The 27,961-nt window shown below is 46.5% G+C and overlaps 1 protein-coding gene and 1 long non-coding RNA gene across 7 annotated transcripts in view; one reads left to right on the forward strand and one right to left on the reverse strand.

The window, feature by feature from the left end:
* The window catches only part of SGMS1 (sphingomyelin synthase 1), a 99,472-nt gene that overhangs the window by 12,661 nt on the left and 58,850 nt on the right, over positions 1–27,961 (reverse strand). For 4 of the 6 annotated variants that reach the window (XM_051617059.1, XM_051617060.1, XM_051617062.1 and 1 more), the window contains one exon: positions 568–1,410. In XM_051617059.1, the coding sequence (XP_051473019.1) occupies positions 568–1,190 (623 nt within the window). In that variant the 5' untranslated portion in view covers positions 1,191–1,410. Of the gene's footprint in view, positions 1–567; positions 1,411–5,865; positions 5,928–22,257; positions 22,548–27,961 lie in introns of those variants that run through there. The other 2 variants (XM_051617056.1, XM_051617061.1) reach the window with 2 other exon arrangements.
* On the forward strand, positions 22,411–27,164 carry LOC127383709 (uncharacterized). The gene is made up of 3 exons (XR_007889259.1): positions 22,411–22,484; positions 24,949–25,062; positions 25,327–27,164. It is a non-coding gene; the product is annotated as an uncharacterized LOC127383709 (long non-coding RNA).

Genomic DNA, 27,961 nt, shown 5'->3' on the forward strand with positions numbered 1-27,961 from the left:
ATCTTGCCAACTCCTTGCATATCCATGCTTTGCAGATATTATGGTCAGCTTTTGACAGACTGTGTTTGACATGACCTGTCCCATCTAGTATCAAGCAGAAAATGAACCCTTTTTCACAGAGCACTGAGTGCATGGACTAAACCACCACCTGTTGGTTCTGTTCAAAAGCATCACAACCTGAGGGTAGGTCTTTACACCAGGCAACCCAGAGAGACACTAAACCAGCTCCATGTTGGCACCAGGGTGACCTGTGCTCCCTCTCAACAGACAGGACAGCCAACTGAGTTAAGACCATCCAACTCATGGCTTTTCACACATGGAAAGGGCTCCAGTTAATTGCACAGGTGAAGACAACCAGGGCTGTTTTTCTTTGGTAGAAGGTGGACTCAAGCTTCTCTCTTTTGCACAAGCAGCCCACACAAGCTGCAGTTTTGCCTACAATACCTACTTCAGCTGGGGAAACCAAAATCAGAAAGATCCCAAGCATCTTAATTTTCTTTGCATGTAAACCAGCCAGTAGATGACCTCCAAGAACTGCCACCCCAGTTTTCCAATGGTTTCACTTACTTGTACTTCAAGAGCAGCCACTGAACAAACCACAGTCCTACAAGGATCATGCCGTTGATTTCACAGATAGAAAAAGCCCATTGCACCCGATCAAAGCGATCAAAAAATGCATCTGGTAGGGGAGGCTGCACCTCCTTGGGAGGCACTCGTTCGTGAACGACTGAGATAGTCACTGTGGTAAAGACGAAACAAAAAAGTGCATAAATAAAAGCCAGGAAAGTCTTGCCCCACTCCATAGGGTACTGCGAGCGCTCTGGCTCTGGCATGGGGATCTTTATCATCTCCTTCTTATACCCATTAGGCGTCCCGTTCAGCTTCAGTTTGCTGCTGAAGCCGTTCTCGCGGGGGGTTTTGCTCCCGCCGACGCGGACGTGCCCGTTGACGTGCCCGTTTTTGTGAGCCTCCATGTGGTCAGCCATTTTCAAAGTTTCAATCATGTGCAAGAGCCTCTGGCCGCTGTCAGAAGACACCCGGGAGAGAGGAGTCTTCTTAAAATCCTCCTCGGTGAGGTTGATCAGATCCCGCCCGGTGAAGCTCTTCAGTGGCTCACAATATTCTGGCACGGCGTTTTCCATTAGCCAGTTTGTCACCTCCTCGGGTGACCACAACACCACTTCTTTCATCTCGCCAGGCAGCCGGGGCACAGTCTGGCCTGGGCTTTAAATTGGGCAGCAGTCACTGTGGCTCCAGCGTGGTGGAAAGCTCCTCCTTGGCTTCATTTTGTCTACGGAAGTGGCTTGGTGAGAGGCAAGTCCCCGTCCCCAGCCGTCCAACAGGAGCACCGAGGCACCGCGGCAAGCACAGGACAGGGCTCACCTCATATTCGTGTCGGCATTCTTCTTCCTGGGGAGGAGACAAAACCAAAAGCAGTCGTTAGGACGGCAGTTACCAACAGTTTGCAATTCATGCTTGAAGGCAAAATTACTGCCGAGGAGCAGTTAAAGACTCCAGTGTGGAAAAGATGAATGGATTGGAGCTCCAGCTTTGCACACACAGCATGGTCCTTTCCCAGCTTGCTACTAATTTTCTCAAGGGCTTTAAAAGTTTTTTGTTAAAAAATACAATTGGGGGCTACAGCAAAGCTGGGGAGGGACTTTTGACAAGGGCATGGAGCAAGAGGACAAGGGGTAATGGCTTTAAAATGGAAGAGAAGAGATTTAGGTCAGACATTAAGAAATTCTTCACTCAGTGTGGTGAGACTGGTCCAGGTTGCCCAGGGAAGCTGTGGCTGCCCCATCCCTGGAAGTATTCAAGGGCAGGTAGGATGGGGCTTGGAGCAACCTGGTCTAGTGGGAGGTGTCCCTGCCCATGCAGGGGGGTTAGAACCTGATTATCTTTAAGATCCCTTCCAACCCAAACCATCCTGTGAGTCTGTGAAAAACACCACTTTGCAGCAGTGGGAAGGACTCCTTCTCTACTACTGTACAGCTCTGGTCCCCCAGCTCCTCTCAGAATCCTAATACTAACGGATTTAAGGATATACACAGCAAAAGTTTAGTGTTACTCATGTCACAAATCTTCTCTCCTTCCTACAGCCTGGTAACTTAACTAGGCTTACACCTAGTTACTGAATAGGAAGCCTGGTTTTTGTTCTGTAAGAAAAAAATATCTAGCATACCACAGTAAAACACAAAAAGTTCTGTAGAAAATAAAGGTGCCAAAGCACCAGCAGGAAAATCAATGCCCAAACAGGTTAGCCTGAAAACAAACCAAAACGTTTACAGAATCACAGAATACTAGGGGTTGGAAGGAACCTCTGAAGATTATCAAGTCCAACTCCCCTGCCAGAGCAGGACCAAAAAACTACACACAACTAAGGCAGATCGCTCAGGCATCCAGACAGGTCTGGGAAGTCTCCAGAGAAGGAGACTCCATCACCTCTCTGGGCAGGCTGTCCCAGGGCTCTGCAATCCTCACAGGAAAGAAGTTCTTCCTCATGTTGAGGTGGAACTTCCTGTGCTGGAGTTTGAATCCATTGCCCCTCATCCTGTCACAGGCACCACTGAACAGAGACTGGCCCATTCTTGACATCCACCCTGCAGATATTTAGGTATTTATAGACATTAATCAGGTCCCCTCTCAGTCTTCTCTTCTCAAGAATGAACAGCCCCAGGTCTCTCAGCCCTTCCTTACCAGTTCCAGTCCCTTCATCATCCTCGTAGCCTCCCTTGGATTCTCTGCAGTAGATCCCTGTCCCTCTGGAACTGGGGAGCCCAGAACTGGACACAACACTCCAAGTGAGGTCTCACTAGGGTGGAGTATAAAGGGAGGAGAACCTCCCTTGACCTGCTGGACACACTCCTCCTAATGCACCCCAAGATACCAATGCCCTTCTTGGCCACAAGGGCACATTGCTGTCCCATGGAGAACTTGTCTACCAGGACTCCAAGGTCCTTCTCCACAGAGCTGCTCTCTAGCAGATCACCTCCTGGCCTGTCCTGGTGCATTTGGTTGTTCCTTCCCAGGTTTGCAGGAGTCCAGCAGATGTTTAGCAGCTCCTCAATGTAAATCATAAAATTGCCATGGTATTCTGCTACAATTCAAATAGATGTTTGTCATCAGCTAAAAAAGGAACCAGTAGAAAAACGAAAGCAAAAATTTAAAAAAAAAAAAAAAAAGATAGGGAGGGGGTGATAACTACATAACAAACTTCTACACCCAATTAATTACAAAGATAGCTTAGAAAGCTTAGAGAAGCTGATCACTTCTAATACACAAATTCCAGGAAACCAGATATTACTTGCTAGAACCTCTCCCTGCATTTTTGAGACGTGGGCAGCAAAATCCTCAGCATGAGGTGGCCATCAGCAAACTCCCAGGTTTGAGAGGTTTATTCAATGAACAGCTAAAAAATGGTCCTCCCCAGAGCAAGGAGAGAAAAACCAGTGGGAACCTTGGTCTCCTGCCACCACGGACTCAGAAACCACAAAGTAACCTAAAGAAAAGTAACAGCACAGGGGAAAAAAAACACTTGATCTTTTCAGAAGTTGTATCATTCCTTTATCAGCTTAAAGAATATTTTTAGGCTACAAGGTGTTTGTGTTTCATTGCAGGGAGCAACGTTGATACTGAGAAAAACCAAAATAATCTACACTATTGGCACGACTTGAGTAGAAGTGGCTAGAACAGACACTGAGCTGTTCTCCTAAACGTGTTCTCACAAAATGTGATCATGCCACACAAATATATTTTTTGACTTGTTACCTCTAAACTGAGTGAGAAACACAAGGTGCAGCTTCTCCTTGGAATGAAATGCAATTGAGAAAAGAAAAAGCTTTGGCTGAAGGACTGGCAGGACTTTGCTTACACCACTTATCACCTGCTGGGCAGGCTGTGCACACACATGTATCCAAATCCATGGAGCAAAGAGGGATCATAGACCCACAGAATTATTTGGGTTGGAAGGGACCTTCAAAGGTCACCTAGTCCAGCCCCCCTGCAGTGAGCAGGGAATGCTCAGAGCTCCATCAAGCCTGACCTTGCATGTCTCCAGGGATGGGGCCTCCACCACCTCTCTGGGCAACCTGTTCCAGTGATCCACCACCCTCACTGTAAAGAATTTCTTCCTCATGTCTCATCTAAATCTACTCTGCTCTAGTTTAAGACCATTCCCCCTTGTCCCATCACAACAGTCCCTGCCCAGCTTTCCTGTGGGCCTCAAATTATGAAGATGAATATTCCCGTTTTAAAACAGAAAAGAGGATACAGCTCTGTTTTCTTCCTGTTTTTTTGTCAGTGGGTAGTGAGGAGGGCTTTTAGCCAGGGATTGCTTCATTATCCATGCAAATGGGTATTTAATTACGCAGCCCTGGACATGTTAAAAAAAGGATGGGCTGAATTATGCACGGTAACCCACAAGACTACTACCAGACTCTGAAGGAAAGCAGCTTGGCTCTCCACCATGCTGGTCTCCTCTGTGCTCTCATGACCACAGGCCACCTGAACTGCTGGGGCTGCCACCAGCTGCAGGACAAGGCACAAGCATGAGCCCTGCACCCTTATGCCACGCTGGGGAGAGTCAGTGTCACCAGAAGTTCTGGGAATGCTAGCCTTGAGCTCCCTCACTTACTGATGCCTGTGGCTGGACTTGCTGCAGACCAAGGAGATGGAAACACCACCTCCCTTTTGATGGCCACAATATTTCAGCCTCAAGTGAGTCACAACTCAGGGAATCAGTGTCTGAGGGAGGGAAAGTGAACACACACTTCAACACTTGTCCCAGGGTCAAAACTCAAGTGTTGCAGCACCAGAAACTGCACAGCATCAAAACCTCAACTAACACCAACTGACTTCTCTACAGGCTTGCTGCTCCTGAGGGCAGCACCTTACCATCTTGCCAAAGCCCAAGTTACTTAGTTTTTCATCCTGTTACAGCCCCCGGGCTCTTGGCCTGCAGCAGGACCTCATCTTCCCATGCCACTGAACAGCTACCTCGGCTGCCTCTCCCAGTTGCCCCTCCCAAATCCAGCGTGGACTGGGGGTTGTCAGAGCACTCTCCTCACCACGAGGTGGGGCAAGATTAAACCTTTTCAGTTTTCAGCGCTGGAGGGACTGAACCACAGTTTCCCAAACCACTCAGAAAGGAGGGAAGTGGACCTTTAACCCTCCTCCTCTTGACACACCAACCTTGCTGCCCAGCCACTGACAATACACCCCAAGCCTCCTGTGTGCCAAAGGGTTCAGGATCCAACAAAAAAACCCCACAACGGTGCAAAGGGAGGCATCCATCACTGCTCAGGAGTTCAAATTAGATCTCCCTGCTTACCAGACACATGCATCTCCTCCTGCTGAAGCTAAGTGAGTAGGTTTTAAGATGAAACACCAAAAATCTGTTGCCAGCTTCAAATCCTATTCACAGCCTTCTGAGTAGCAGCAAATGCTTGGCAGTAAAACTAGGGCTGGTAATAGTGCTAAAAACTACCATCATTCCAGAAACTTGCTTGTGCTTTAAACTCAGCATCAATAATGCTATCCAAAGGTAGCACAGGAGAAAAAAGTGCTTGATCCCAATTTTTGTGCCTTCATGGAATATAAAACATATCTCCTAAGAGTCTCTGTTGGTTTTAAAAAAGAAGAAATCCCATCTCAAACATTTTCACCCTGTCTCGCCCTCTGTGGATGGATGATGATGGTGTGGGGTTCACCAAGGAGCAGAAAGCTTCAGCCCTCACGGGTGATGGGTGTGGGAGCAGGAGGGCAGTGCTGGCCAGGCGCAATCCCCACCCTGCTGCTGTCATACCAGCAGTGTGTAAATCACCCCTGAGAACCGTTTGTGAAAGCAGAGTAACTGATACTCACAAGAGGAAGGCTGAGAGGAAATGCAATGCTCTGCCAAGGACACAGGCCATACAGTTGTTTTTACTGAGAGCTAAAACAAGGAAAAACAAAATTTCTATCATAAAATCCTCCATTTCACAGCCTGTCTGATGGGGAAGGAACAGGCAAAAATGCTTCTTTACTAACACCTTCCAGCTTGTCACCTTCAAAATACCTCGATTTCTACCGTGCATTCAGAAAAGCTGGAGTGGGAGGTTTGCAGAAATTATATGGGAGACTAAGAGCCCTCACTGCCCCCTTGCTTCCACAAAAGGTCTTCTCCTGCCCACGGAAGCTGAAGACAGAAGGTGGGGATGGGCATGGGCTGCTGCTGGGCCACACCTACCACCTTAGCTTGGCCAAACAGCTGCTGAAGGCACAGGCACACACCCAAACCTCCCCAGCTCTGATACAGGTTGTCAGCCTGGGCCAGGCAACTAAAGTGCTCCCTCCATCCCCAGCACATCTGCTTCATTAAGGAGCCTGTATATGATAATGGGTTATAAATACCAATGTGATTATCATAATAATACCAACTGCACTATGATAATGATGCTGTATAAAACCAGTATCCCAAAATACCCACACCACGGGACTGAGCGGGATGAAGCAACTTCAGTGAGGGCTCCAGTTCCTCTGGTGTTTCCATGACCTTTTTAACGCTCCCTGCAAACACTGAAGCACTAACTCAGAACTTTCAGATCCTTTTTTGCTTTCTGGACAGGGATTAATTCTCACTACTTCAACTGGCCTGTATGAGGGTTGTAATACTGTGACCACAGCCACCACAGTAGGTTAGACAAGTACTACATAACCCTGCCTCTCAGTATCACTCTGCTTTGAACCACTTCAGGAGGTGCAGCTGGGGTAAGGACTGAGTACAGAGTCACAGACTGGTTTGGGTTGGAAGGGACCTTAAAGATCATCCAGTCCCACCCCCTGCATGGGCAGGGACACCTCCCACCAGACCAGGTTGCTCCAAGCCACATCCAACCTGCCCTTCAACACTGCCAGGGATGGGGCAGCCACAGCTTCCCTGGGCAACCTGTTCCAGTGTCTCACCACTCTCACAGCCAAGAATTTTTTCCTAAGATCTCATCTCAAACTCCCCTCTTCCAGTTTAAAGCTGTCCCCCCTCATCCTCTCGCTCCCTACCCTTGTCAAGTCTCTCCCCCCAGCTTTCCTGTAAGCCCTACAGGTACTGGAAGGTCTCCTCAGAGACCTCTCCAGGCTGAATAACCCCTACTCTCTCAAGCTTGTCTCCACAGGAGAGGGGCTCCAGCCCTTCAGCATCCATCTCTTTGATGAAAGAACAAGTTCATCAGCAATAAAAATACCAGCTGGACACACCTCCATGCTTGACTTGGCAGCCAAGGTGCAGAAAACTCTGCAGTTTTCTGTCCCTAGGTCTGCTTGGAGGACAACTAAGCACTTGTGTTGGGTATCACTGTTTCAGATTTTGTTTCAAAGTCCATGGGTCACCACTGAGCAAGCAATGGAGATCCCTTGGGCAGGTGGCACAACACTCTGGGATGGCTGCAGGGCTCATGGAGCAGAAACTCACCTGCACAGCCCACAAGCTGGCTTACAAGTCCACACATCATTCCCTGTTACCTCTAAACTGAGACAAAACCACATCCACCTAAAGCAGCCAACAAACACTCCCCCCAAAAAACTGAAGAAAACCCAAGTCTGCCCAAATCAAACTGTGCCTTCCCCATGTTGCTGCAGGCCTTTTCTTCTCTAAGTGAGGACCTTTGCTGCCAGGCAACAGTCACTATAGAAATCAGCAAGTGAACCAGCCATCTCAAAACCCACCACAAGCTCCTCACCAGCAGCCAGGGAGGTTTTCAAATCCTTTCCCAGGCAGTGGGTGTGTTTCAGTTACAACACTGACCATCCTTCCCAAATACCCCAGGAAAGCTGAGATGATAAAACCATTAGCAAAAGATACTGTTAAAACAAGCAACATCTAGGGATAAGCACGGTTTGAATTTTAAATAGTGACATTTTCTCCTGAGAAAAACAAATGCTAAGGTGCACACTGATGATGTGTGCACACATAAGCAGAAGAAAATCAACTGCTCTAATGATTCAAGTTTTCATGCTTTAGAAAATAACCAGCAAGTGACTTCCCTAAATTCCCCAGTGGAGACGCTAAGTGGAGACTGAATACTCTGCCTGAAAGCTGGGAACTCTCATCCTGCATGTTTACAGCTCAAAACAAACTGTTGGGTAACAGCAGGGTCTGAGTCACTGCTTCAGACACCTCCTCCTCTAGGGGCACTTTATCATCACTAACAATAACGCTCTGACAACTCAGTAACTGGACGACCTGTACTTGCAGAGCAACCTCTGCACACCAATTTACAATGAAAAGGTGATGCCTGACACCAGTTATGTGCTGGATAGCACTAATGAGCTCTCAAGCAATCTATCAAACTGCCTCCCTCCCTCCAGGACAGTTTTGCCCCCAAACCAGAGAATGCCCCTTGCAAGAGGCTGCACCACTCGCAAGCACTGTCGGCATTTTAGAACATTAAAATACAAATATACACAAATACAAAATATCTGTAAATATCAAACTGAGGCCCACATGGGCTCACAAGTTTCATGGAGCTCCGACATAGGTTTCCAAGAGGGAAGAGATTGTCCCGTGGACAGAAAGTCAGAGGAAGCAGAATTACTACTACAAAGAGAGGCTGGGATCAGTATGTGAAGCAACACCCACGTGCCCTGAATAGCTACTTACGCAGCTTCAGAGAGAGAAAAAAATTGACTGCATACTCCATCAATCAGCAGCCCGTTTTTTCTAAATTACTCTATAGGAAGAACAAAAAAAAGACACCCACTATAGATTTCCAATCCTGACTGAACAAAAAAATAAGACCTGAAAATCTGCTCACGGGAAGGGATCTCAGTATAACATGCAGCTCTGAGCCCTGAATTCAGCAGCAAGGATTTAAAAATGACAGTAGTTGCCTCAAATCTGAATACCCAAACAGCTCATCTTCAGCTGGGAAACACAGCTAGTAACTCTGCTACACAAACACATCATCTGTATTGCCTGCATGTATGTGTACAGGTACCTAAATGCATGTAGTTGGTGCTGGGCAATAGACACACCTTTTACCTCCAAACCTGATGAAGCCTCAAGCCCTTCATAGCCCTACATCGCTTTGCTTAACTTTCTCTTCCTCCTTCTCCTTCCTTGGGCTCAGAAGTTGTCATGGAATCCAGCAAAGCCTCTGGAGAAGGCTTCACCTGCCCCACAATCTCACCACGGCAGCAGTTGCTAAGCAGGGCTCTTGTCTTGACACTACAGAAATCCTGCTCAAGCGATGTGGGGGTGGGAAGCAGTGGGGTGGGAAGGGCAGGCCCTGCTTTTTAAGTTAATTATTTCAGACTGAAAAGACTCCTCAAACACAGGAGGGAGTGCCAGGCACCAGGACCAGAGCCCCAGCCAGCACCCCTCTATGGCAGGAATAACCCAAGGGGGCACATCTCCATCTGTACCACATGCCACAATCCCAACGCCCAAATCCTAAAGCAATGCAACACCAGCAGGAAAAGGGGGTGAACATGAGCTTATTTCTGAATGGCTGCAACAGGAAACGAACCGTCCAACTCCCTGCTGCAAATGCTTTCAGTTCTGTGCAAGAAGGATGCAAACTACACCACAAGTTAATTTGCACTGGGGAGGGGGGGAAACCCACAAGTATATTTAACGCTAAGAACCAGGTTTTGCAACACTCTTTTTGACAGAAGGTGGCTTTGTACTGTCACATGAAAATACTAAGAGACCATCACGAATCCTTCCACACGGGTAAATTGGTTCCACGCCAGAATCTTTAATCCTTCAGAAAAGGTTTTCACAGCAGGATTCAACCCACCTGCCACATCAGTAGCTTCTTTGCTTTTGAGGAACAAAAACCCAAACAAACCCCATGTTGAGCTCAAACCTTGCACATCTGGTTTCTGGATAGAAGCAACTCCAAGTGTTTCTGGGCTCTGCTCTGAGGCAGCAGCAAGCTCTGGCAGTTGTCTCCAAGGCAGCTCAACCCACGTCTGCGTGACGCCTCAGGATCTGGGTCAGCCAGAGATAGGGCAGAGCTGGAAATAGAGCCCCGTGTCCTCACACAACCTGTGAGCTAACTCCGTTATTAAGAGCACAACACCATACTTGCCTTCCTCCTGCCACTATCCCAGCCTCCCTGCAGTTATATACATGCAACAGAAGACCTCAGAAGAGGAACGGATGAAATAAAAGCAGAAAAAGTGGGGGGTTGCCAGCACAAGGCACAAAAATGGGGAGAAGGTGGGGAAGGGTAAAGCAAGAAAATATTTTAACACTGCTAACCAAGCCCAGGTGTTTTGGTGTTTGGTTTTGTCATTCTATATATAGAAGACTATGAGGGGATCTAATTAATGTTTCTAAATACATGAGGGCATCAAGAAGGCAGGGACAAGCTCTTGTCACTTGTGCCCTGTGACAGGACGAGGGGCAATGGATTCAAACTCCAGCACAGGAAGTTCCACCTCAACATGAGGAAGAACTTCTTTCCTGTGAGGGTGACAGAGCCCTGGGACAGGCTGCCCAGAGAGGCTGTGGAGGCTCCTTCTCTGGAGACTTTCCAGACCTGTCTGGATGCCTTTCTGAGTGACCTGCCCTAGTTTTGGTCCTGCTCTGGCAGGGGGGTTGGACTTGATGATCTTCAGAGGTCCCTTCCAACCCCTAATATTCTGTTATTTACTGTTAGAAAGTCAGATTTGCGGTAAGCCTTCAGGAATCGAAGTAGTAGAAAGAACTGGGGGGAAAAAAAAATATGAAAGAGGGAAGTTCTGCCTAAGGAAACTGAGGACAGTCTTGTGACTGATGGTAACACAGCTCTACAATGCAGAGACTCCAGTGTCTTCTGCCAAACGAGCCCTGCAGATGAGGAAAAAAGCAAGCCAGATGAAACTAGAGTGCAACACAGAGCCTCACTGAAGTCTTAAATCAATTAACTGCCATCTTCTTTCAATGTCTGGCTTTGTTGCTGAACATGTACTAGACAGCATCCAGACCACAACAGTTGCTCCCTCTAAACTGCTTTTCCCTGAGTTATGACTAACACGAAAGAAAACTGAGTTTGCACACTCAGGAGTCCCAGCGTAGAATAATGTTTCCATATTTCATTAGAAATAGAAATGTTTAATTTCAAGTACACTACTTTTAAAGTCCAGCACATCAAAGAGAGATCAAAAAAGACTCCAAGCCTCGAGAGTTGATATATAAATATCTGTATGTTTTTATGCAAGATTCTGTTCTCTGAATTTCAGCTGTTAATAATCATAAGCCCACCCAAAAGGCACATGGTCAACATTATTTTTTTCAATACTGTTACACTTTAAAAACAAAACAATTCATGCATTTGTATTTACTAATTTAGTTTCATCTAACACATACTGATCCCTAGTCTGAAAGAACAACCCAAATATTTGAGATTATTTCTGGTATAAATAGACCTAATCCTAGTTTTGAACACATATTCTTCCCTCTTTCCAGCAATATCTGTTCAGAGTTGTACCATAAATTAAATATTTGGATCTGGAAGAAGTCTCACTGTATGAAGGAGAGGATACTCCTCCCCCCAGCACTGAAAAGCAGCTTTATCTCTGTACTGGCCTCCAGATCTTAATGCCATCAGCTAGCCATACTCAGCAGCTCCCCATCTACACCTGACATGCCACCCCTCCACTGACCATCCTGGGGAACCAGCAAACCTGCATTACATCTTGCCTCTGAGAACATCTGGGCATCAAACCCAAAGAACAGATGTGCACAAACATCCTCCCCAAAACACTACATGTTCCTAACGTATTTAATTGCCAGATATTTTAAGAGCACAAACGAAGGCTTGAACACACTCTTGCTTCCACACTGACAATGACAGCAACTGATCAGTCAAACCATTTCCAAGACCACATCAGACTCATCTAAAAGCATGAATAGTTTGTTCAAAGCCTGCAGCATGCTTTAATGCTTTAAACTTTCCTCTCAGCTCAAAGTTATGAGCAACTACAAAATAAGGAGAGAGAAAGTAAGATAAGAAACTCGTATCTTGTTATCTAACGGTTCTGGACATTGCTGAGTATTTCAATAACCAACTGAAAGCCTCAGAAGTTCTTCCTACTGCCTCACTTGAGGAGATGTGCCTGCATCATGTTGTCCCAACAACTCCATGGAAGTGTCCATTAGCCACCCAGCAACTCCAGCAATGATCCCTGGGAGTATCTCAGGCAGGGTGGCCCCTCAGCTACCAGCCCTGAGCCATCTCTTCCTTCTGCAGGGAGTGACTCCACTATCTGGCACAGCCAAGATGGAAGAGGGAACAACTGTGCAACAGATTCACACACTGATCTGGTAGGTTTTGAACGCATCAATTAGATCTGTTCCAAAAGCATCCTGTAGTTCTAGCTAAGCAAGAGAATCTCAGCTCAAGGTACTAAGTACGACCAGCTTGCATTCACATGATGGAAATTAAGCTACATTTTAAAATAGTATTAAATGAAAACAGTATCTCTGCTCACAAACTCCACCCTGGAGAACACCATCATCTACTACCTACCCACAGCCCATAGAACTGCTGCAAAGCGACTCAAGATGGAGCACAAAGCTCAGTCAGCTCTTTGTTCAGACCCAGAATTAATTAAAAATACCAAAGTCAGATGACTCTGGAGGTGGCTGTTCATGTGACACCTCTCTCCTGCCACCCAAGGGATGGGGGGACCAGACCCAACCTGCTGTCCTTCCAGCCACAGGAAGAGGAACCCCAAATAAACTGCAAAGAAGGGCAGGAGATGGAGGGAGGGGAAGGACTTCAATCTGTGGTCACGTGGATGCTGTAGCTTTCTGCAAGCAGATGGGTGAAGCCCAGATTAGCAAGGTATTAAGGAGAGCAAGGCAGGAACGCCGATGAGGTGCAGCTCCAAAATAGCTGAACTCTGACCTGCCTCCCTCAGCTGAGCGACGCTCCTCTTTCCCAGAGGGATCAGCTCTGGTGAATGGTGGGAAAGGATGGGACATGGCAAGAGAAGCAGAGCATGGCTGGGAAAAGCTGCTGAGGCTGAAGCTAGGAGATGAATGGCAAAATAGGTAAAGAAGCAGCAGCCAGGCAGGAGAGCACATTAATCCTTTAAATCAATCTTCAGCAGAGTTGCTGGCAGTAAATCCTTCCTGTAGGTAAATACCCAGCAGATGTTCTCCCTGGAGATGTCCACCAGGATGCAACAGCCCTGCTGTGCACCCCAGTAAGCAAACACAAGAACGGAATAACAGTTACACTGATGTTTCTGAAGTGTGGGGGCTTCTCTGGGCAGTGGAGCACTCAGGAGTCTGCACAAACTCATCTGATGAGGAACCCGTGGGAGAGGGACTGTGGGAAACTGTTCTTTTCTTCCCCTGGCCAGCCATCTCGAGACAGGCTCCATGACTACACAGCACTCCCTCAAGGCCTGCAAAATGTACAAATGCCTCCTAAACACATTAGCAAACAGAATATTTTGAGAGTACCAAACAAATAAGGGCCAACCAAACCTGCTGCTTTACCTAAACCTAAAGTTGCTGCTGCTCTACCTGCCCATCCCATGGTCAGACTTGCTCTACAGGATTATCCTTGAACTGTGCTCTGCAATGCATCTTTTAGGGAAATTCTAGAGAATGTCTCCAGGACCTTCTACACCTGGTAAAATAAAGCATTTTAATAATAAAAAAAAATAATCCTCCATGTAGAAAGATCCTAAAAATTAACCATCAGTCCTCCTGCAAGCAACAGAGCTCTTGAAATGACTCCTGATGGAAAAGAGTACTATTTTGGAAACGATAAGATCAAGGACTGTAAAGTGCTCATACCAAAAGATATTAAACAGTCACAATAATTTGCATTTAGGTTTGCTTTTGTTTTGGTTTGAACGAGTTCTGTGGGGGCGAGGGTACATTACCAGAGATTGCACAGAACATAAATACACATGAAATTTGCTTTTTAAAGCAAGGAGATTGTTATCTGTCCTTAGGCACTCCAAAACCTCTTCACTGGATCTGAAAATACCTACATTCACAAATATTTTGTGTGGGCAAGGGGATAAGAGCACCCTGGCAGAAATCCTGATGAAATATGCAGCTCACCCTGCGTGACATCACAAGAGCAGTGGAAAAAAAGGGTGTTATTGCAGGTTTTATTCCACATCATTAGCGAAACAATGTAGGGACTTGATTTAATTTAATCCCCAGAAAAAACTTCTGCTGATCTGAATCGGTTTTTGGCAGCCAAATGGCAAAAGCCTGACCTCACAGCAAGAGCCCAGGAGTAAAAAAAGCAAGATGTACCACATGCATGGCACTGTGTGAATGAAGATTTAAGGGGAAACCTTAGACCAAAAAAGGCAGCAGCTCTAGGACAGCAGGATGTCGTGTTCCTATCTGTTCCAAGGAATTCTGGTCCTCCCCAGAGGGCACAACATGATCTGCAGATGGGTTGTCCACAGCAAGGCTGAAGGCTCTTCTCCTTGCTCACTTTCTGGAGAAGCATTGAGGAAGGATCAACATTTAGAAAGATCCTGAGAAAGAGCAGCCCAGCCACCAGGGAGGGGAGCACATCAGCCCAAAAATCAGGAAACTTGTATTTCCTCCACTCAATAAAAGCCACTTTTTGCCAAGTAACCAATTTCCTTTCACTCTTCATTAAATAAAATATGAAGAGCAGACAGAGATGTAAAACAGAAATGCATGCACTGCCATAAGCAGCAGGCCCTGCTACTGTAGATGCTGCATGAATCATTGAGGACAATGGGACTTATGTCCCCTAATGGAGGGCACAGACTCCAGGGCTGGCTGGCAGGCAAGGAAGTTTAATATTAACAAGTGTTGCATTTATATTCACCTCCATGATCCACACTGCCTAGAAAGAGCAGAAACCACCTTGGTGCATCTATTAGTCAGGTCAAAACGGGTGAAAGGCAGAATCAAACCTCAAGACAAACACAGGCTGATGTAGGTGTGGATCTCCACCTAGTGCAACACTTGGAATGGGCTGGCAGGACACTCATCGCTTGGGTGATTAAGTCAGAATGGCTGAAATGATCCTTCCATCAGATTCCCCTGCACAGCTGCCTGAAGAGACCACAGGAGCCAGGAACCACCTGGCTGAAACTGGTGGCTGTTACCTGTTTCCCAGCACTTTGCCACGCACTGAGCACACACACAATGTCTTTACAGTCTCGGGTGTCTGCAGTTGCTTTGGCAAATTTCCTCTGGGAAAAGTAACAGCTGCCTAGGGAAGATATGCCTCTAATCACTCACACCTCCTTTTTTCTTAATTCTCTTTTTATTTCAAGCAGCTCACCAACAAAAAACACTGCTGCAGTGCTCGCACCTGCAATGTGCAACATTTTTCCTTTCTCATACTTGAAACATTTGACTCAAAAGGCACAGCAGCTTCCAAACAACTGGTACCTCAAAGGGCAGTCGTGAAAATCAGCTGTATATCTGAAAACCACCTTTGGAACTGAAAATTAGAATTTGGTCTAAAATATTTTAAAACTACCTTTCTACTACTCTGTATTTGCAAAACGGGCTTGAAGCAAACTTCAGCTTGCAGCTGGATGAAGGAGTTGAGGATGAAGGATGAAGTGTACTTAGCTGCTCAAGCAACCTCTCTTCTAAATATCTACAGGGAGTGTCAGGAGGATGGGACCAGTCTCTTTTCCACAGTGCCCACTGACAGGACAAGGGACAATGGGCACAAGCTGGAGCACAGGAGGTTCAAGCTAAACATAAGGAAAAACTTTCCTGTGAGGGTGACAGAGCCCTAGGACAGGCTGCCCAGAGAGGGTGTGGAGGCTCCTTCTCTAGAGACATTCCCAACCCGTCTGGACACATCCCTGTGGGATCTACTGTAGGTGATCCTGCTCTAACTGGGCAGTTGGGCTAGATGATCTTCAGAGGTCCCTTTCAACCCCCACCACACTGTGACTCTACAACAGGTCATGTGAAGCTCTGGTCTTTAGAGGGGTCCACAATACTTTTTCTCACGGTACAGGACTCTAAAGCTCCGCAGGTCCTGTTGAAGCTCCAGAAGCAGCAGGCCTGCCCCAAGCACAGGGAAAACCTGTAGCCATGCATCAGCTCGTGGTTGCCTCCTCCCCTGATTATTCAGATTCAAGAGAACCGAAAGTCATCCTCTTACCACAAGTGATTTCTGAGTATAAAATCACCTCTGTTACAGTTTCAAAGGTGGTTAAAGACAGAAGCTCCTCCCTATTTCAAAGTTCTGCATAAAGCTGCATTTATTGATGCAGATTCATGACACACCAGTAGAGCAAGCTGTAGGAGTCAAACTGGAATATAGCAAAATCAAGAAAGAAAAGAAAAAAATAGGGAAGAAGAAAAATCAGGAGTATTCATCCCATATCAAGACCTAGACTAAAAGCAGCTGGCCCCCTCTCCCCATCCTGGGCAGGTTGTGTCAGCCCCCTGAGCCAGTGCCCCCAGCCCAGCAGCACATGCTCAGGCTCAGGAAAAAACCTGAGAAGCTGCTAAAACGGTGTGAAACCATCACCCAAAACAGAGGGCAGAGCATTTCAGACAACTTTGTGACAGACGGGCTGCAGCACTGGCAGCCCCATGAACCCCGACAGCCTCCTCGCCCTCCTCCCCTTTCCAAGGATCTTGGAAAGGTGGAGAATCAGCCTGAAAGGATCCCCAGAACTGTAAATATATTACGGCCCCATTCATCAATTAGCTCAGGCTGCACTGAAAGGGAAGCCACAGCAGGCTCTGTAATCACTCAAAATGAACTCTGATGGGATGATGTGCTGATGGCTCAATTGTGCCTGGGAAGACCATTACAGAACATTAAAAATTAACAAAAGTCTGAGCCAGTGAGACTTTTCTCCCAGATAATCTGAGTAAACTGAGTGTTTGTAGCTTAAGTAACCCTGAATTATTGGATCAATTCTTCTCCCACCTTTCCCTCACAAGTAGCAGAAGCCAGGCACTGCATACAGGGAAAACGCTGGCAAACAGTGCCTTTAACAGGCAGTTATATATTTAATATATAGAAAAGATATTTTTATCATTTAAAAATAGATATGCTTTGGGAGAGGGTTGTTTATGTAAATGTAGTAGCTCAGAAAAGGAAACGAGGGCAAACAGTTCTCCTGGGTTAGGAGGGGTTACTCCAACCTCCTGATAAGAGTTTCTTCTTTTCTCTGCAATCCAGGCCCTCCCAAGCAGCTGCACTGCTCAAGTTTCATGGAACTGCAAGAAGTGTGAAGATCGAGAAACTCTCAACACACCAGAAAGTTGCTTTCAGTTCTCATTTTGCCTTTGCAGTATATTATTTTCTTTTCATACCCTCAAGTTCAACAGGACTAGTGCAGCTACTTAGAAGAGAGTTAACCGAAAAGTAAAATCACCAGAAAGAAAATTGGTTCCATCCTGTTTCAAACCAGGACAGATGCCCTCACCAACTGAAGGGTCTCTCCAATCTCTCTCTCCAACTCTACTAACACAAAATTAAGCTTCTCAAGGCTTGCCCAGGTCAGAGCTTTGCACTTCTAACCCAAGTACAGCAGGCAAACAGGTTGTAGAGTGAACAATGCCAGGATTTCACAGCGGATTTAGGCAGGGTGTGACTCCTTTAGAAGAGCCAAACCCACTGCCCCAAAGACAAGTACCGGGCTGAGATCAAAAGAGAAAATTTCAAACCACAAAAGGAGTGAGAAATACGAAGAAAAAACCCAGAGAGCTAGGAAGACTAAGAAAGTGAAATCAAAGCTGCACCAAACCTAACTAGCTGGTGGTCTCCCTACTAAATCCTCCTCATCCTTGATGCTTAATACTCACCAATCCCAAAGCATCAGCTTCTCCAGTACAAATTAACTGGATTTCAGCAGGTTCAACTTCACATTTTTTAAAAATTAATACATTGTAACAGTGTCACCACTCTTACTAGAAAAAAAAATCTGTTTGACCACTACAGTGAGCTTTTACAAGAAAACAATGTTATAGGTCAGTGGGACCAGTAGATTTTCAGTCTGGGTTATGAAAAGCAGCCCAGTAGCAAGGGAAAAGGCAACCTGAAGCATGTGAAACAGAGTAAAACTATCTGCTTGTCTTCAGGATTCTTGTCTGGAGGCTGAAAGAGTAACTTCAATTCTTAAATTCATTTCTAAAACAGAGTAATTCCAGTTTCACAGATCAACAGGCACCAAATTCCACCAAGCTCTAGATATGCTTATTATCCTTGAAAAGGATAAATGCTCTTCGTCTTCCAGTCATCTGCCCAGATGAAGTGTTGTTACAGGTTTTCTGAAACACGTTATATGGCTAAATATTATTTAGTTACATTGAACTAACTGCTGTTTTTCCTCCACTATGTCCTGCACAGGGAATACTTGGTACAGCACATTTGCTGGTTTTCAGGTCCACCTAGGATGGATATCCAGGCTATCTGAAAGGCCCCTGGATACTTCCTCCTTTGCTTGGCACTGAGCAGGATGGCTCACTGGTCACCAACATGTGGCTGGGAGTGCTACAACAGGAGCTCAGCTGAACCAAGGAGCAGCTTGAGAAATTACACTGTTCTCAAGACTGGCAAAGAGTTAAAAACAAAAATGAACCCAAACCCCCAAGAACAAAGACCAAAAAAAAGCACCAGGAAACAAACTTTTCAGCAAAGAAAACAAAAGTTTCCTTAACTGCCTTTTGCCCTTATTTTAGGGAATGGAACAGAAAACACATCCAAATTTACACTTCCTAAAAGCAATGTTTAAAAAGCTTGTCACTACAAAGCACACAATATATTTATTTACCTTTAGCTTGTCTGTTGACCACATTTCTCCTGACACTTCTTGCAAAGTAAAGTCTCTTATAAGTGTGTAATATTATAACCTGGCAAGACACGTACATTTAGTAAGTGAAATGAAGGCCCCAGTAGTTTTTAATATGTTGGGTTTTTTTCCCAGCCACTCAAACTCTCTCCATAAACTATCAGAATATGAAGGATTCAAACAGCAAAGCCCTGACCATGGGCAGTGTAGCTCGGATGAGTTCAGCCCCAGCTGGAAGCAACCTGGGTGCTGGAGCTGTGATTTCAGCAGAGCTGCCTGTCCCGTTCAAGCTGCTCACCTGAATTCAGCTCCAGCCCCTGCTCAGCCTAATTCCACTTACCTGTGCCAGCATGAGTTCAACAAGCCTTTTCCGGGAGGCATCCCCTCCCTCCTGCCTTGGATCCCCCCACTCCTCTCTCGTGCCTGGGTGGCTGCACGGTGGAAAAGCTGCTCTTTCCCTGGTGTTGTGCTGGGCGGTGGATCAGCTGGCTGAGCAGTCACACGAGCTCAAGCAAGTCCTTCCCCTTTCGGTGGCAGCAGCGAGTTGTCCGAGCAGCTCGGCTGGATGTTGAAACCATACCTCGAGTTACTCCTGCCTTTCTATTTTTAACCCCAGCCATCTCCCCCAGCTCCTCTGCCATGCAGACAGCTGTGGAAAGCAGCTGGAGACAACAGTGCTGCACCAGGCCAATTTCCCTGGCAAAACATCAATCACAGACCAGCAGCGAAGGGGCAGCAGAGACACTCTCAAACATTACCCTGAACCCCACAGCTCAAGGTAGCCCACAGGGAATGGGGCTGGCTGTCTTCTCCCTGTCCCTCAAGGCCACAACAGCTCTTATGAACATGAGAGGTGTGGTTACCTGGTTATTCAGAGGACTGCCTGCCCGCTCTCCTGGCTGACACAAACCAGCTGAGATCAGCATCTCTTGTCCCTAAAAACTCAAAGGAGGCTTAAGTAAAGATTCAGGGCATGGACCTGATTCTGTGTGTAGCTGCCCAGATCAGCTCTCCCAGGATAGAGGTGGAGGGATCACTCCTGCCTCCTGCAAGCCAGGGCTGCCCCTTGGTAGGGCACCTGAGCGCACTTGAGGGGATGTCCCCGTACACAGACCTCCTATAAAAACTCAAATCTCCTGGAGATTCCTCTTCTCCTCCTGGTTGGGATATCTGCTCCTTCAGGGGTTTGCTATTAGGTGCAACACAGACATATGGAGAACACTGAACTCTCTCCTCCAAGTGGCAGAACTGCTTTTTACAAGCTCAGCTTTAAAGAGGTAATGTGCAGCCACCCTGTAAAGTTAGCCAAGCAAAAAGGGCACTTTCCTGATCAGCAAAAGCAGTTTGGAGCTTTCATAAAGGGATGGAAACCCAGGATGTGCAAGGCATTGAGCCACGAGGAAGGGCACAAAGCATACTTTTGGGGTTAGGGTTGTTTTTTTTCAAGTGAGGTCTAGGTTTCTGAGCTGTGCTCTTAAAGGTCTTGTTAGGACCAGGCCTCTGCAAGGAGAAAACTGAAGATCTCCTTGTAGGAGCAGGCAGCTCAGCACCTAAATGGACACAGCTTGGGGAGGGCAAGGCACAACTCCCACACTGATTCAGGGAGCTTAAGACTTCAGCTGGAAGTTTTGAGTCACGCTTTTGGATGTGGGCAACTAGAATAGCTTAAGCCTTTCTTCAGATAAACCCTTTTTCTTTTGTTCAAGCAATAGCTGCAGACTTGGCAAATGAGACTCTTTTTGCTGTATTCCATAGGACGTGTTTTCATGATCTTCATATTTTCTATCCTTCCAGTTACTTCCACAAAACAGGCTTATTGCAAACACAATAAGAACTTAAACAAATGCAGACAGGACTCTATAGATTGTAAGTACCAAATGCCTTGGAGAAATCTATTTCTTACTTGCCAACAGTAAAAAAAAAAAAACAAGTCAGGCCAAGCAGAAGTCTGGTGTGGATTTAAGCATGGCAAAGCCCACAGCAACTCTTCCCAGCTCAAGCAGATTCCAGTCACAGGATGCCAGGAAACAAAGCTGCTGAGCAAAACTGCCCATAAACCCATTTAAAAATCCACTGGACCACATCACTTTATTAACCAGTACAGAAGCCACAACAGTAGCAAACAACCACACAAAACCCAAGATCTGCAAGAAACTTCACTTTTCACCTCCTAGAAAAAAGGGAGTCACAGGGTGAGAAACTTCTTTAGCAGCTTTTACAAGCACTGGGACCCTGTGTTAATGATTTACCTGCCAGGGCTGTAAGCAAGAATCTGCTCAGGGTGTTTTGTTATGGTTTGCCTTCCTGCCTTCATCTGCATAACCAGATCAACTCACAAACAGCTTAGGCACGGTCTTACTTGATAGGACAGGAAGAAATTAACACTCCTCTAAGCTTGCTTACCCCATCCTGCTTTAAAGTAACACGTTTTATATATATATAAATGCACATATTACACACAGAGACTAAAAATCGATGCCTGGAGTAGCTCTTCTGCGCACATATATACACAAATACATGCAGATAAAGAAAGGAGCTACTGCAGACACAGTACAAATCACTACAAATCTATGAGAAAGCTTCCAGACTAAAGCATTCAGTTCAAAAAGAGGTTTATGAGGAGAAGAAAAGGCGGCTGTGCCCAAAACGCACAAACAGGATCACATCCCACAGAAAGACTCAGCTGTGTGTCTAACACGCAGCTTAAGGATCAAGTCATATTCCTCTTCCTGAAGCACATACAGCTCACCAAGAGGATTTCTGTGGTTTCCCCATGACTCACTGTGTTCCTCTATCCACCTAGGGCCACCCTCTACAACTGAGGCAGGTTTTGGGTGGCGGGTGACACATGTGGAGCAGCACAGGGACACGGCACTGCCTCTTCCTATGCACGGGTGCCAGGAAAACTCCCACATCAAGTCCAAAATACATTCTTGCTCTTACTGTTTCTCATAGACAATTGCTGCAACTGCCCTGGGGATATTTAACAGCAATTAAAGGAGGGGGGGGGTTAAGGGTGGAGAGAGGTGTCCGGGATGGCAGAAGGGGCAGCAGCTTGTCCCTGTCAGTTTGCACAAGCAAATGCCACTGCCATGCTGGGCTAGGGCTACCTTGTAGGGGTAACTGCCAGACCTAGAAACTACGGAGAGAGCCCACCATGCCCCAAGGTCTGGCCACAGCGAGAGGAACGTGTCTGAGGGAGCCACACTGGAGCCGGGGCACAGGGCAGAGGTGCTGACCGGCCGGTGGCTGCTGCCCCGGCAGCCGGGCTGGCTTCGCGTGGGAGAAAAACAAACCCAAACCACCCTACCAACAAGTAAGAAACTCCCCGCAAGTTCGAGTGCCGCCTTTAGAACCGCCAGTCAAACAAACAAACAACAACCCCCAGAGGCTGCGTTTTCCACCCGATCGTATCCCGAGTCCCCGATGCCAAAGCGCAGCCCCGGCCCCTTCAGCCCGACCTGCCTCCGAGCTGCCAGGGGATCGCGCAGCGCTACTCACCCAGCCAAACCCGGCGGATCGTCCTTGTCCCAGTCCCAGGCAGGAGGCTCCGGGCACGGGAGGGCAGGCAGAGCCCAGGTCTCTGCCACCTGAAGCGTTCCCAGCCCCCGCACCGCCCGGGCAGCCCCCGCACCGCCCGCGGTCCCGGCCGCCGCCTCCTGCGGATTCCGAGTTGCCTTTCGACTTCCCCAGGGAAGAAACGCCCGGGAAAAGAAAAAGCAGGAGAGGTAAAATGGGGGGAACGGGCGGCCACGCCGGGAGCGCTCGGCCCGGGAGCCCCGGCCACGCTGTCCGGCCCCAGCGAGTGCGTCAGCGGCGGGAGAGGAGGAGACGGAGCGGGAGGAGGAGGAAGAGGAGGAGGGACACCAGCCATTCCCTGCCGGGCTGCCATTCCCTCTCGGGGGGCTGCCATTCCCTGCCGGGGGCTGCCATTCCTTATCGGGGGGCTGCCATTCCTTATCGGGGGGCTGCCATTCCCTGCCGGGGGGCTGCATTCCCTGCCGGGGTCCTGCCATTCCCTACCGGGGGGGCTGCCATTCCTTACCGGGGGGCTGCCATTCCCTCTCGGGGGGCTGCCATTCCCTACCGGAGGGGCTGCCATTCCCTCTCGGGGGGCTGCCATTCCCTACCGGGGGGCTGCCATTCCCTGCCGGGGGGCTGCCATTCCCTCTCGGGGGGCTGCCATTCCCTCTTCAGGGCTGCCATTCCCCACGGCAGCTGGTGGAAGGGTTCAGGGTTTTACTGGCAAAACAACGGCTAAAAATGGGGGTGAGGTTGGGGGGGAAGAGAAAGACAGTTACGGTACAAATTCAGGCCTGTTGATTCTTCATGCCTGCTGGTCTCCTGAAGCCTTAGAAAGGCTTTAGAAAGGCTCCAGGTGACACTGTGAAGCTGAGAGGTGCTGGGAGGAAGGATTCATTTTTCCAGTATTTACAAATACCAGATGTTATGTACTATCCTAAAAAAACCAAACCAAACCAAACCAAAAAACACAAAACACACACAAAAAAACCCACAACACACCCCCCCCAAATCCCCCATATTTCACCACACTAAAACTAAACCAAAACAACAAATTCCTCAACCTTTCCATGCAGTGTTTGGCTACATCCCACTGCTGCCACTGGTGACAGAGTCCCTGGGTAGGCAGCAGCACTGTCCCCGAGGGCACCCATCCAGCTTTTATCCCACCCAGGACCAAGGGAAAGGAAGGTCTGAAGCATTCCTGGTGAGCACCAGAGGAAGGAGAGGATGTCTCCTGGCCACGGGACAGCAGGGAGGTCCGGGTAATTGAGCACAAAACCACAATCCAAAGCAGAGTGAAGCCACATGTTGGAAAGACTGCTGGGATGAGCAATGCTGGCAAAGTGTTTTCCAGGCAGCTTACATGAGAGCAAGGAGTCCACTGGCTGCTGTAAGCAACAGAGAGACTGTCCAGGAGTGAATTTGGAGATGGAAGAATTGGCCTGCTTCCACTCCATGGATGAAATCACGTGGAAAAAAAATTAAAATAAATAAAAAAGACACCAGCATTATCAAAAAGCAGCAGCAGGTTTTCTGAACTCCACCCCAGAAGCAAGAGACTGTTGCCAACAATCACGAGGAATCTGCAGAGCCCCAGCAAAGAAATACAGGATGGGAAAAGGATTTTCAGAAATCCCTCCATACTAATCTTGTCACATGGAAATGAAGTATTTTTAAGGAGTAGCTGGTTTGGGGCTTTTAACAGATACATGCCCCTGGGCATGGCCCACCAGTCCTTTTTCCTAACATGTGTAGATGGACAGGTATCAAAAGCAACATGTTCACTATCACCTCTTCCACAATGTCCAGAAGCCAAAAAAAATCTATGGGTTTGTGACTAACCTTCAAACACTGGTGAGGAGAGGGGTGGGGAGAAGTTGTATGTCTGCAAGCACCAATTCAAGGAGAACACAGCAAGCATCTTGGGTCAGTGAGCCCAGCTAATTCCCCTGCCTTTAATTAATTTTTAAAAGTCTTCTGCCTTAAAGATCAACAAAAAAAGCACTTACTTGAAATGGTTGAACTGGTCCCTTTCACAAATAGCTTTTCCCCTGATTTAAGAATTAAAAACCAGATTGGCTCATCTTCCTTTTCCTGCAGATCACCATTAGCACGGGAGCTGGCAGACCCCAGCTCAAGTGAACTAACCAGCAGATTTCTTTTTTGGAGCTCTTTTAGGAAGGATTTTAACAGTCCAGGCTGGAGAGTCAAGCCCAAGTCAGCTGATTTTATTTTAAACCTGAGGGGAGATGGCAAGTGTGGATTAGCCACTAGTGAGCTCCCTATGCCTGTTTTTTAGTAATTGAGCTCTGTAACACTCACCAAATCCATCTGCCCAATCCCATCTTGCTTCCACGGAGTAGAATTGGAATAACTCATTACCTAAAGATTTCTTAGATGTAAACCAATCAATACCAATTCTGTAAATTCCTCCCACTGAGCATATATAAAAGGAATTGAATAATTAGTTAGAAAACACACTACAGGTCATGAACTCCTTGTTATGTAGATGACACTGATGTACTTTAGGCCAACACACACCTCCTGGGACAGCAGAAGTCAACTGGTGACGACAGAGGCAAACTTAATTCTGACAGTAACTGTGTTGGTGTTTGAGAAAAATATTCTTTTATTACTGCATCAGATCTTTGCAATTTTTCCCCTCAGTGATCCAGGACTGAGTTCAGTGACCCGAAGGCACGTAAGGAAGCCAGCCCTGTTTTCCCAGGAGTGAGGTGTGGCCAGAAGGGAGAAAAGACGACAGTTGGACAAGTATTACAGGTAATTAGGAGCAAGCTTTGGGAACACCTTTTCACAGGTTTAATCATTATGCATTTAAATATTGCATGTGTCCAGACAGATATAACTTAATACCCTGTAATGCCCTAAACAAATAAAAAGAAACATGCTCAGTGAACTTTTCCAAAGTACTTGGCAAAGGTTTCGTGGTGGTTTTTAGTTCTACACGCATTGGCCAGGACATAAATGGCTTAAGGGCTAAAAGAGAGGTCAGCCTGAATGGATTATATCATTTTCTTTCTATAGTACTGAACATCTGGAAGTACTGAACATCTGGAAGTACTGCTCTCAGTTAAGTGGCTGCTTCATCTCCACCATTCCCCATCATATGAGGATGACCATCACCATAAAAATGCCTGAAGACAAGAGACAGGCAGCCAGTGTTGACCTCTTTGCTTCTTTCCTGATCAGGGCATGAGATATGGGTCACAGCACTAGCTCTGAGGTTGACTGCTGGCACTTCATAGCTTTAGTGCTAATGTTTTTGGTAATTCAAGCACCACGTGCAAGACAGCATCCTTCCAAAAGCCTCACTGGAGAAGGGTCTTCTTTGCCTGGACATTTTAAATCTGCCTAAACATCCAAAAAAGGCAGGAAAAGGAGGCTGTATTGAGTTACTTTTCCCCTTGCCCATTGGTAAAGAAACTACACACTAGCAGAGGAAAACCAGCACTGAAGGTGGGAAGTAAAGTTTAGTGCAAATTAAAAATGCCCTACTCATTCACAGCACCAAGCAAACTCGACCCCAAGGCCCAAGCACTGCAACCCAGGTGAAGAAAAGAAGCAATGACCCTGCCTCCAACTGAGCTGTGGGCATGGCTGAGAAACAAACAGCATAAAGATGTCAAAGTGTTTTGGTGTAAAAAGAGGAAGGAAGCCTGAGTCAGAGATAAGAAGAAATACAGTTTAACAGCAACAGACACACAGAATAATGTTACTTCTCCCCTCTATGGAGATGTCATAAAAGAGGCAACAATTTTTTAAGGGATGCATGTCTCACTCCTGACCTTACTAAGTAGCTCTCCTTCCAGTGCAAGGCTTTAAAAAGGGAATTTGCACACTTGCCTTTTCAGGAAGTGTTTTCACAGGACCCAGTGGGGAGGCACGGGGCTTGCTGGCTACCCGGGACCACTCCCTGGGCAAAAGTGAGGATCAGTTCCAAGCCTGATGACTGATTTCTAGGATCAACACTCATCAGATAAGATATATTTATATTGCTTCACATAAGCAATATAAATCCATCCATTTACCACATGTATCCCAAACATCTTTACAGTTTTTTTGTTGTTTTTTTTTTTTTTTGTCCTTTGGTCTTTTTTTCTTTCAAGTAACCTGACTCTGGTCACTGCTATTTCAGAAAAAAATGTGCTAGAGGAGTGTTTTAAAGCTACTCTGACCTCTGTTTGTTTCAGAACACTTCAAAACACCAGATTCAACAACAGCTTGAATTAAAATATATACAGCCCATTCACTCCAGAGCCAAGCTGCTTGGTCTTAACTGCAATGTGACTGCCTGCTCCTCTGAAGGGAAGCATTAGCTGTGGCACTGAACTGCTGTTTGCTGTAAGCATCAAGCCCTCCCCTTAGCTGTTAGTGTCACAACGTGCTGAACAACCCATGCCACTCTAAAATTGCTACTTATTACCCTTTCAGCACTTTCACCCCCCAAAACAATTGACCTAGTTCATAGCAAATCCACTGTGCAATCTGTAACGTGTATCTCTCCAGAGATGCTGTCAATGCCAACAAATCCTGTTGTTTATTATTTACATCAAGCTTGTTTCTCCCAGCGCCAAGCTGGGTTTTCTTTTTCCCCCACTTTTCTCAAGCTGAAATGCCTTTGTAAAGAAAACACAACACTGAGGACATTGGGAAGTTCTGAACTGCTTTGGCGAAGATCTTTCAGCACATCTGCTTTATGATCCAGAAATGAAGCACTTTTCATTAAAGATGCAAAAATGCTCACTGCTAAAACAAGCCTGTTTTGACCATCACTGCTCCACCCTGTCTTCTGAAGGTTTTCCACCAGCAAATGTGTATATTCCTGTTTGATGTAACACATGATTTTGAACAGGCTTAAAATAAACGAGGCACAGTGGACACACCTCCCCCAGTCTATCATATTTCCATTTGAGAAATAACATGAAACTTTGTTATTATATATATATATAATTATAGTATTAATTATTATTAATCTATATTACAGCATTAATTGCCATTACAAGTTCTTATGTGCAAGGCTGTTAAGAACAGACAGTTGCTTTTGAAACTGAAAAAAATGTCATTAAAGTTACCTTAATGGGGTACCAATATATACTAGAAACATTAAAAGGCTGAGTTTAAAAAAATCTATAAAGTATTTCTCAAAATCCCTTCTAGAAATGCCAGGTTAAGTGTTCAGATGTATCAAACACAAAGGGTGGTTCTGGAGTATGATGTACTCATCAGCTCCAGCAATTATGCTTCCAGAGAGGAATGCTGTGTCACATCATGTGTGACTCACAGAGTAATGTCCGGAGGAAACCACTTCTCTTTCTTTTCCTATAAAAAGCTCAACCTGCTTTTAAAGGTGAACCAAGTTGCCTGAACAAAAAAAATCTGTCTTCCAACAGAGGAGCTGATTTCAGCATCACTTGCTGGACCACGTGTGCAAGAAAGAAGGTGTATTTTCAATGGCTGGCAAAAGAGGATGATCACACAGCCTGGTGGCAAAGCAGTGTCTTCTGGAACCTCAGCTGAAAACACCCCCTGCTCCTCCTTCAGAAGCAAATTAAGAAATGTATTGTGTTGTTGTACTTGAACATGTGTTTGTACTTTGACCTCGCACTGGTTTTGCAACCTCCTGATGCTTTGGCTGGCTGACCTGCTCCTGGGCAGCTCC

This window comes from Apus apus, chromosome 4, assembly GCF_020740795.1.
Source record: "Apus apus isolate bApuApu2 chromosome 4, bApuApu2.pri.cur, whole genome shotgun sequence".
Classification (NCBI taxonomy): Eukaryota; Metazoa; Chordata; class Aves; order Apodiformes; family Apodidae; genus Apus; species Apus apus.